The 10,531-nt window shown below is 64.4% G+C and overlaps 1 protein-coding gene across 2 annotated transcripts; it reads right to left on the reverse strand.

Annotated features, from left to right (window-relative positions):
• Positions 1 to 536: 536 nt before the first annotated feature.
• ASCL2 (achaete-scute family bHLH transcription factor 2) lies at positions 537 to 2,787 on the reverse strand. 2 transcript variants are annotated; one of them, XM_059380671.1, is made up of 2 exons: positions 1,568 to 2,787; positions 537 to 992 (listed from the first exon to the last, which is right to left on the reverse strand). In XM_059380671.1, exon 1 carries the CDS (start codon positions 2,617 to 2,619, stop codon positions 1,585 to 1,587), a length of 1,035 nt encoding a protein of 344 aa, XP_059236654.1. In that variant the 5' UTR covers positions 2,620 to 2,787; the 3' UTR covers positions 537 to 992; positions 1,568 to 1,584. The 2 variants fall into 2 exon arrangements, with proteins under 2 accessions (XP_059236654.1, XP_059236570.1); XM_059380587.1 differs by having other exon boundaries at positions 539 to 995; positions 1,568 to 2,786.
• Between the last annotated feature and the right edge of the window lie 7,744 nt (positions 2,788 to 10,531).

Below are 10,531 nucleotides of genomic sequence, written 5' to 3' on the forward strand. Positions count from 1 at the left end.
ACCCACCCATTCGTGTGTTGAGGGACTTGCCCAGGCCACCCAGCTGGTGGTGAGCAGCGGGGATCTGGACAAGGCAGCCCTCACCCCTCCCACAGCTCAGACCTCCCCGGGCGCCAGACCCTCATGTCCGTGCCAGGCAGCAGCGCCCCCAGACCTCGGCCTCCCTGCTGGACAGCCACCAGCTCCCTGCCCCAAAGGGTGTATTGCTTTGGGGCAGTGGTGACCAGGCTGGACCCCCAGACCTCACAGCTCTGGCCCCACCCCACAGAGCAGGGGTCGGGGTACAGGAGGAGGTGACCCCACCTGCTGGGTCCCACCCAGGCCCTGCCCCCGCCTGGGAAATGGGGGCCTCAGGGCATGAAGAGGGCACCCCCAACACCAGTACACAGCACTGATCTATTTGTGAAGTCCACCTGCCCTAAAACAGGCTTCCCACGAAGTCTGGTCCCCAGCGGGAGCCGTCTCTCCATCCCCATGGCCACTGCAAGGGGACGCCTCCCAGGGACACAGCCCCTCAGGGGCAGCGGGTGTCCAGATCTTGGCGGGGTTGGAAAATTCCAGTGGTGGGGTGGGGCGGGAGTAGACATCTTTATTGTGTTCCAAGTCTGGGGATTTTTTTTTTTTGGTACAAAAATAAGTCTTCATATGGCGGGTGTTCCTGGGCAGTTCAAACTAATCCGCACAACAGAGCAGTTCTGTGTAGTCAGAAAGTCCTCTCCCCTCCAGAAACCTCCGTGGTGGTGCCCCAGCCCTATCCCAGTGGAGAACCTCCCTGGGTAGGATGATGGGGGTCTGAGGAAACTGCCAGCTGGGCGGGGTCGGGCGGGGACCCTTTCCACATGCGCACTTGGTCAGGCTGGACGGCACAGGCGACCTGTCAGCGGAGTCCTGGCTCGGTGTGGCTTCGCCCGCGGGGACAGTGGGCCCGAGGCGCGGGCCACCCACCTGGCTCCCAGGGGGTGAGCTTGCTGGCCGCTCGGAGTCCAGGGCTGCTGCTGGGAGGGGAGGGGGGACGGGGACGCGCATTAGTGCGGGATCTGGCCGGGCCCCGCCGCCCACAAGCCAAGTCTGCAGTTTCGTTTGCTTGGTGGGTTTTAGAGCGCGAGTCCGTGGGTGCCTCGGATTCTGTCTGTGGCCCCGGCCGGGGTGGGGGCGGGGCGCGCTCTCAGAGCCGCAGTGAGTCAGGGCTCGGCACCGGCCGACTCATTTCTGCCACCAGGCCCCGGCGCGCGATTTGCAATGCAAAGTCACCCCGCCTCCCAGCGCCCTGCTCTGCCCCAGGATCCGCGCGCACTCGGGGCCTCACCCGCCAGAGGCCCCCCCCCACACCCCCCACCCGTTCTGCGCAGCAGCGAGAGGAAGTTTTGCAATCCCGGACAAACAAACGCTGGTCTTGCACAGGCTTGAAAAAGTTTGGGGAAAATGAAGAGTGAGCGAAATCAAAGCCGTCACCCGGGCCAGGCGCTGCGCTTGGCTGCTCCCGGGGACGCTAGCCTCGAGGCTGCCCACTCCACCCCGCCCGGCTGCCCCTGCGCTAACCCCCCAGTTCCCCACCGCTGGAGGTTACCTCGGGGGGCGGAGCGCTCAGTAGCCCCCTAACCAGCTGGAGAAGTCGAGCAGCTCGCGCGCCACGGGGCTGAGCGCGCCCTCGCAGCCGCTGTCGTCCGAGGAGTAGGCGGAGCGCGGCGAGCCGGGATCCGAGCTGCCCCCGCCGCCCGGGGACGACGAAGCGCAAGAAGGCGAGCCTAGGGCGGCGGCAGGGGTCCCCGGGGGCCCGCAGGACGCGGAGGGGCGCGCGGCTGGCGCCAGCAGCCCCTCGGCCAACGCGGCACGCACAGCATCGTGCTCGGCCAGCAGGCGCTGCAGCGCGCGTATGTACTCCACCGCCGAGCGCAGCGTCTCCACCTTACTCAGCTTCTTGCTGGCGCCGCCGTGCGGCACGTGCTGCCGCAGCGCCTGGAACCCCAAGTTCACCAGCTTCACGCGGTTGCGCTCGCGTTCATTGCGCCGCGCCACGGCCGCCGCGCCACCCCCGCTCTCCGTCGCGCCCGGCCGTCGCCGCCGGCTGCAGCGCAGCAGCTCTGGGGATGTGGGTCGCCGCCGAGGGACGCAGCCGCCCGAGACGCCAGGCACGGAGGGCGCGGGCCCGGGCAGCGCGCCGCTGTCCATCGCGCCCGCATCCACTCGTCCCGCAACTCCTCCGAGCCCCCGCGCGCAGCAGGAGGGGCGGACAGAGGACGGGGGCGGGGGCCGGTGGGAGGACGACAGAACCCCCAGGGAGGCCCTGGCACTGTGCCGCGGAGCGACTCCCCAGGGCACGCGCTCCAGGTCGTCTGGGGCCCAGGGGCAGCGAGGCTCAGGAGGCCAGGGGGTGGCAGGCCGCGCGCGCCTCGGAGCGTGGGGCGCTCGTGTCCTGCGCGTGCGGCCGGACGCTCCCCGGGTCTTCCCAGCGCGGCGCAGGCGGCTTGGTTTTAAATGTATAGATAACCCTCCTCCGCGCCGCCGCCGCCTCCTTTCTCGGGCCCTCCTTCCCTCGCCTCGCCCTCCCGCCACGCTTCGCCCTCCCCCTTGCGCACACAACCTGCAAACACCTGGGCGCGAGCGCGTCCCCCACTCCATCTCCCCGGGCGGGCGGAGTCTGCAGGGCCGCGGTGGGACCTGAGCTCCCAACAGGTGCTTAGTGAGCCCCCCCAAGACGCAGTGCGCAGGTCCCGTGTGCGCCCCCCGCCCGACCTCCGGGCGCTGTCAGCAGGTCTTCAGTGCGACCCCGCTGCCTGAGCAGAGTCCACATGCCCCGGGTGCAACTGTCCGGTACCCGCACCCACCCACCCCCGCGCCCAGCCCGCTATCCCCAGAGCTGTGGATCATCCGCCCACGCAGCGCGCGCCGTGGGAGGGGGGCGGGGCCTCGCGAAGGCTCAGCTACCCTGAAGGCGCGGGAGACCCCCGGGGGCGGCACGCGCCGCGCCTTCTGTCCCCGCGCCACCACCCCACCCCGCCCACCCCACCCGCTGCGTCCCAGGGAGCGGGGGCCGGGGTCTCACCAGTCGCGGAGGGCGCGGCCTCAGGCCCGGCCCAGAGAGGAAGCGCGTACGCCCGGCGCGTGGCTCGCGGAGCGTCGCTCACAAAGCTGGGTGCTGCCTGGCGGCTCCCCGCGAGCACACCTGCTCCGCGCCCCGCCGCCCACCTGCGTGTTCCTCTGCGGAGCGTGGGAGAGGGTGCTGCGGCCCTTTGGGCAGGCCGGGATTGGAGAAGTCCTGGCGCTGGGGTGGAGAGTTCAGGTTCCTGGGGCGCCTTTCCACCAACCCCGCGCGCACACCTTCTGCCTGGGGTTTCCAGGTGCCCCAGCCTTGGGGAGCCCGGAAGCTGGGGGGGGGGTGTCTGGAGGTTTGCACCAGCTGCTGTGGACCCCAGCGGCGTCAGCCTTTGCCCCGCCGCAGGCTTCATTTCGCATACTCCCCTAATCCTCCCCCCCAGACCCCACCCCCGTTCTGCTTTCCTGGCCCCTTATGCTGCAGCCCCTCACCTTTGGTGCCGACCTGCTATCGTGGCCCTGGCTCCGTCTTCCTCAGCCCCCCAGCCCTGGCTGGGGCCTCCCTCTCCCGCCCCACAGCAGAGATTGGGCCCGAGGGGGAAGGTTTCAGGAAAGCTGCCTCACCTCCCAAGACAGGAGAGAAAAAAGCGTTTCTCCCTGACAGATGGGGAGGAATGTAGGGGTCTGAGGGGCAGGGACCGCGAAGGTGCAGAATGAACCCTCAGTGGGGGAGTTTGATCCGCCCCACTGCAGGGGAAGGCCTGCCCAGTGGCTGGGCCCTGCTGGGTTTTGCCCAAGGTGACCAGATCCTCCCGGGCGGGGTCTGCTGGGAAAGGAGTTCTGACCGGAGCCACTTCCCATTCCTGCTGGGGAGAGGCCCCAGATTCCTCCCCAGGGGGCCTTGCGGTGTCCACTGGCTTCCAGTTACTCTGCAAGATCTGCTTACAAGTCTGCTTGGCCTTCCTGCCAACCCTGTCCTCTGGGTGTGACCTGGTGGCTAGCACCTGCCCGAGGCCAGGTAGGGATAGGGCCCCACTATTGCCGGAGGAAGCTATCTCAGGGAGGACATGGACTGTGTCCACAGTCACACCTCTGGCCTGTGGAGCAATCCAGGCAGAGATCAGGCCTGGACTCTGACTCCAGGCGGCTCAGGCTTCCCTGTGCAGGACAGGAGCCTTGGCTCCTCTCTCTGGTCAGAAACCCCCTGCCCCTCCCTCGTGGCCAGTCGGCAAACCCCAGCCAGAGATGGGTGCCACAGCAACGGGAAAACCCCAGAATCCCGCAAACGGGCTCTTGGCAATCCTTGCCTGGGTTTGGGCTCTGCCTCAGGAGCCCAGAGACCCTCAGGTACCTGTTCCCACACAAGGGACTCCTCTGGTTCCAGTGGCCACCCCGATGATTTCGTATTTCTCAGGATTCTGTGGTGGTGGTGCCTCTGCCGGCTGCTGTAGCTGCATTCAACTGGGGAGTCAACTTGGAAGGCAGCAGGAAGGCTGGGTGGCAGGGTCATGCTCTTCACGTGGCCCCCTTCCTGCACGTCGCGGCTGGCTCTGATTTCCCAGAGCACAACCTAAAGGGTGTGGAGCTTCTTTCTAGATGGTGCAAATGTTTTAAAATGGTTGCACAACCCTGGGAATGTGCTAACAACCTATGAATTGCACACTTTTTTTTTTTTTTTATTTGACAGAGAGAGAGAGAGAGAGAGACCACAAGCAGGCAGAGAGGCAGGCAGAGAGAGATGGGGAAGCAGGCTCCCGGCTGAGCAGAGAGCCCGATGCGGGGCTCGATCCCAGGACCCTGAGATCCTGACCCGAGCAGAAGGCAGAGGCGTAACCCACTGAGCCACCCAGGCACCCCTGCACACTTTATTTTTAAAGATTGTATTGATTTATTTATTTGAGAGAGAGAGAGTGTGGAGAGGGGCAGAGGGAGAGAGACTCCCTGCTGAGTGTAAAGCCCATCGTGGGGCTTGATCTCAGGACCCAGAGATCACGACCTGTGCCAAAGCCAAGAGTCGGACGTTTAATGGACTGCAGTGCCCCGGTGCCCCAAACTGTACACTGTAAATGGATGCGCTGGGTGGTGTGTGGGTTCTGTCACAATAAAGCTGTCAGTAAAATTGCAAACACAAGCGTGCTGCCTTGTCAGGGATCTGCCCTCACCCTGGCACCCTCACTGGCTGGTGGGCACTCTCCCCGGCTCTGCCCACTGTTGAAACTCCATGCCTGAGAAGTCCAGCAGGGGTCGCTAAGCCCCTTCCTCCTCCCCCAGCCCTTGGCGCCCACCATGCCCCTTTCTGTCTCTGTGAATTTGACAACTTTATGTCCCTTAATACATAGAATCTGGCAGCATTTGCCCTTTTGTGCCTGGGTTCTCCTGCTCAGGATGATGATGTCCTCCAGGTCTGTCCACATTGTGGCAGGTGTCAGAATGTCCTGCTTTTTTCAGGCTTTGTATGGACGGACCATATTTTGTTTGTGCATTTGTCCATCAGTGGGCACTTGGGCAGCTTTCCCTTTGTAGCGGCTGTGAATGACGCTGCTGTGAACGTGTGTGGACACATCTCTCCCAGACCCCGCAGTCCCTTGTTTTGGGGGGTACATCCAGAAGTAGAATTGTTGATCCCATTATGATCCTCCCTTAAGCTTTCAGAGGCCGCTCCACACTGAGCCCTGGACTGGCTGCCCCAGTCCATGTTTGCACCAATGGTAGAGGCCGCTCCACACTGAGCCCTGGACTGGCTGCCCCAGTCCATGTTTGCACCAATGGTGCACAGCAGTTCTGGTGTCCACATCCTCACCAACACCTGTCACTCTCTGGAGTTTTGAGTAAGTTTTTTGGTAGCAGATAATGAATGTTAATTTTTTTTTTACCTTCTAAAACTGTGACAAGTGCTCTTGGCTTGTGGGCATACAAAAACAGGCAACAGATGACCTCGGGCCATAGCTTGCTGACCCCATGCTGGATGACGGGCATGTCTCCATCTCCTAGACCACTCCATGGTCATCCCACGGGCACCTTAAAATCAACTCCCAGCAGGCTGAATTGTCTTTCCTGAGCCCATTGCTCCACCTGGTCTCCTCCCCAGCCAGTGCTCAGGCAGTGGTGTGTGAGCTCCCACCTGCTCCCTCACCCTCTGCTCTTGGCTGGCACAACCACCTTCCCAGCCACGTCCCCATCTGCCCTCAGATGCTGCCTTCACCCCCATCCTGGTCTCCTGGGTTCTGGCTTTGCCTCCTCCCCTCTGTCCACTGCCTCAGAGCAAGAGGGACCTTATCGAGGTGAGTGGGGTCATGCCTTGGCCCTCGGGATTAATCCAAGCCCCTTTGCACGTTGCCCCCACCCAGTGTCTGGCGTCCCATTCAGCTTCGATATCAAATCACTTGGAAACCTGCCCTACCCTTCCAAAGTCCCTGCTTCCCAGAGCCTGTCCCTCAGCATGCCTGGGGTGGGGGGCGCATATCCAGAGGGAAATACACCCTTTTCTCCCTCTGTGCTCCCAGGACACCACCTACATCTGGTGCCTGGTGGTGATCTGCCGAGAGGGCCTCACATCCAGCAAACAAGATCAGGAGCTGGCTGTCAGTGGGCATGGGATGCAGCCCAGAGAAGGAAGACCCTTCGGTATCCAAGGCCAGTTCTGCCTGCCTCTGGGTCCCCAGCCCTGGAGCGATGTGGTTGTGTCTGGACCCTCTGGGGTCTTCCCCATCGTGAGACTGGACTGGACCTGCATGGGGGCAGCAGCAGAAATGCAGGTGACCCCATGGCCCTGGGCCTGGTGAGCAGGGGGACCACTTGCTTGTTTCATCTGGGCTCCGTACTTGTTCCACATGCAGCCTGAGGCCACTGCCCACCTCCATCTCTGCCCCTCAGAGTTTCTGACTTCCAAGTTGTGTTCTCTGGGTCTGGTCATGAGTGGGGAGGCTGGGAGCCCAGTTGGGTCAGGCCGGCACCTTCCCCAGACACACAGCTCTGGCTGTAGCCCTCACATGGGTCACTTCTGTGTGTTCGGGTCACTCGAAAGCCTGGAGCCCTCTGGAATCCAGCTTCAGGGGAAGCAGAAGCCATGGGAAATGAAGTACCCCCAGACGCTAAAGCTTCGGGTCCACAGGTCTGGCATGGATGCCCCAGCCAGGGTCCTCCAGAGATGCCACAGGAGGAGACCAAAGGAGGTTCAGGTTACAGACAGGTTCGAGGGCTCAGGAAGCCCGGGATGCCCCAGTGTCTGCTGCCTGCAAGCCGGGGACCCCAGGGGACAGATGGGGTGATTCAGCCTGAGCCCATCGACCTCCACCCCAGGGTGCTGCAACTATGAGACACCCCACAGGACCCGCTCTCGTCCAAACACTCTTCCTTCCTTCCCCCACTGTGGAGCACTGGTTCCATGTCCCCGTGGTAACAGGGTCAGCCCCTCCACCCCGCCAACACTGGACCTCCCTTCTCTGCCTGCTGGTTCGGGGGTGCAGGGTCCCCAAGTGGCCGAGCAGCAGTCTGGCTTCCCGTTCACTGGAGCCATGGCCGTGTCTCTGACGGAAGCCTCCTCCCTCTGCCATGGAGACCTCAGGGCAGCAGAGCTCAAGGTCGTGGGGGCAGGAAGCGAAGGTTCGACTAGTGGGGCACTAGGGGTGAGAGTGAGGGTGCCCTGGCCATTTCCACCCCCTGATTCCTGGGCCCATGAATCCCGGCTCTGGAAGCCACGGCCCCAAACGTGGGATGCTCACTCAGAGCACCTAGGGCCTTCGGGGGGACACCATCGGTGCTGCAGGGTACTGCTCCCTCGCTGGGGCTGGAACCCGCCTTCAGAAGGCCCTTCCGCTGTCCTGTCAGCCAGCTGCTGCAGGGGGGTGGGCCACGGTGAGACTGGTGAGACCCATGAGCGTGGACCCACGGCCCCACCTCGCTCACCGTGAACGAGCTCCTTCTCTGCCGGTGGGACACGGGGACGGCAAACGGGGCATTCTGGAAGTCCACGATGTCGTTTTGGTGGAGTCCACCTGCGGCGGAGGCAAGTCTGTATCCCCAATGCGTGTCTATTCCAGTAGGAACAGAGCCCAGCCCTTCCCACGACGGAGGCCATCCGGGGCTGTCAGCCTGCCAGCAGGTGGCTGGCTGGTCGCTCCAGGAAGGGCTCCAGGTGAGGGTTCATGTGGGCGTCCACCGCTGGCACACGGGGCACACAGTGGGGGCCAGAGCCGGGTGGGCCCTGGGGCGTGACGTCCCCGCTGCTGAGCCACACGTGGCCTCCCCCTCTGCCAGCACGGCCACTTTATGCTGGAGCCCAGGGGCGGTGGCCGGGGGGGCTGGGGAAGGGGCTGCCTGGTACCCCCAGAATGGGCCATCTACCTGCCTGATGATGAAAGGCCACTGGCAACCTCCCCCCGTGGTGGGCATTCACACAGGGCACAGATATCCACGTTTTACCTGTCCACACACCTCTTCCCCAAATTCCCATGTCATCATTTTCGCGGTCACGGTCCTTCCGAGTCCCTGACCGTCCAGCCGAACCACTGGCTGCAGCCACGAACCAGCGTGTAATATCACGTCTGGCCGTTTCTCCTTCGGAGCACGGTGCACAAGCAGGTGCACGACCCAAGTCCTGCCCCCCCCGGGGGGCTCCCCTCCACCACATTCTCCGGGGACATCCGGGAAAGGGGCTGGAGAGTGACAGCTGTCCACGCCGGGTGGCAGCTCCTGAGCACGGAGCAGACCCATCGGACAGCCGGGCCCGAGCCTCCTCTCCCCGGTCAGCTGACTGGAGGAGCTGACCCCAAAGCCACAGGCCAGGCCGGGAAAGAGAGAAGAGGGGGCCCCTGCGCCCAGGATCAGCAGATCTTGTGGCGTGTAGCAGGGCTGGGGCCGTGGGCATTTGGGCCACATGTTCATGAGACTTACGCATGCCTCCAGGGCCCGTGCAGACCTGACCACGCACACACCCCTGCCACGGGATGACAGCCTGGTGGCTCAGATCACACACTGACTGTGAGGCCCAGTCCAGACAGCACGGTGACTTGGGGCCTGAAGCCAAGGGTCTGGTCTCTATGAAGGTCCAGAGCTGTTTCTCAGAGGACAGTGGTCACCTGGGGCTGACGGCAGCATCCTGCCCCAAACCCAAGAGGCCGGTGCAGGGGGCTCCCCACAGCACCTCCGTCCACACTGACACTGCTGGCGCCATGGGCTCTGCTGGGTCCCACAGCCTGGACCTGCCACAGAGCCGTCTCTTGTTCTGGCCCCAGTGAGCAGCTCTGGGGGTCACCCTGTGAACGGGCTGGAGCAACGCCCCCACGAGGGATGTCCGCAGAGGCCCACTAGGCTCGAGTACACAATTTGTCCTTCATCTTAGGGGACGTATCTAGACATGCCCCACACCTGGGCCTCCAGGAATGTTCCTGAGGTAGAAGGCTCTGGACCCCTGTTGGATTTATCTCCCGATCTCTGGCCCGGGTCTCACCACGAGGTCAGGATGGCGGCTGCTTCTTGCCCACAGTGTCCACTGGTATCACGGCCGTGCAGCAGCGCAGGGACAGGGTTGGTGGCTGGAGTCCCTGGTGCTCAGTTCCAACCCAGGCCTGTGTCTGTCCGAGGTGGGGACTGGATGGGGCTGGAGGAGGCGTCAGGTCAGCGGCTGCCCTCCAGGGGCAGGGATGTCACAGGCTCCGTTCCTAGACCATGTGTGGTGCGGCGGCGGCCGCGCGGGAGTCCCCACTGCCGGGCCTGATGGTAACCCGTCGTCCTGCGCCCCCCAGGACCCACCTGGCCTCCGCACAGGCCCGGCCGGCCAGGGCCGTGGGGCTGTGGTGGAGCCATGGCCCCGCGCCCTTCACATCCCCGGGAAGCTCCAGCCTCCACACCACCCCCCGAGGGACGCGGGATTGCCCGACCAGGACCCCCTTCCTGGGGAGAGGCGGTTCTGCACGGGATCCTTCCTGCCCGCACAGCCATCCCTCCGCGGTCAGGGAACCGGTGTGGGACCCTGCCGGCTGCCGGGGCTTCGGCTCCAGTTACATCTGGGGAGCCGGAGAGGCCGCCACAGGGTGGGGTTGGGACCCCCGGCCCCCGTGCGAGATGGCCATGGGCTAGAGCTGCGTGGACGGCCCGGCCTGCACCAGCCCTGCCCCGCCTGGTGGGGACAGGGACGTTCAGGGTCTCTGGGAATTGGGGTCGGTTCAGAGCAGGGTCCCGCAGCCCCCGAAGTCTGCAAGCCACCCCCCCCCCGGGGCACAGTCACCCTGGCCGACGCTGCAGGCCCTTTGGGGAAGGCGGGGAGACGGCGACCAGCAGGGCCCCGGGGTCCTCCCTCCATGCGAGGGGTCGGGGTCCATGAACTGGCTGGAGCCTCGGAGCTGAGCGGGGTGGGGGGCCGTGTGTCTCTGTGGGCGGGGCTCGGGGGGAGGTTTGCTCGCTGCACCCTCGTAGACGTGGGCTACGGATCCCGGGGCCCCGGTCGACTTCCCTGCTGGGAATGCCGAGACCCACCAGCCGTCCCGCGGGTCTCTGCCGG

The sequence above is a fragment of the Mustela nigripes genome, chromosome 1 (genome assembly GCF_022355385.1).
Source record: "Mustela nigripes isolate SB6536 chromosome 1, MUSNIG.SB6536, whole genome shotgun sequence".
Classification (NCBI taxonomy): domain Eukaryota; kingdom Metazoa; phylum Chordata; class Mammalia; order Carnivora; family Mustelidae; genus Mustela; species Mustela nigripes.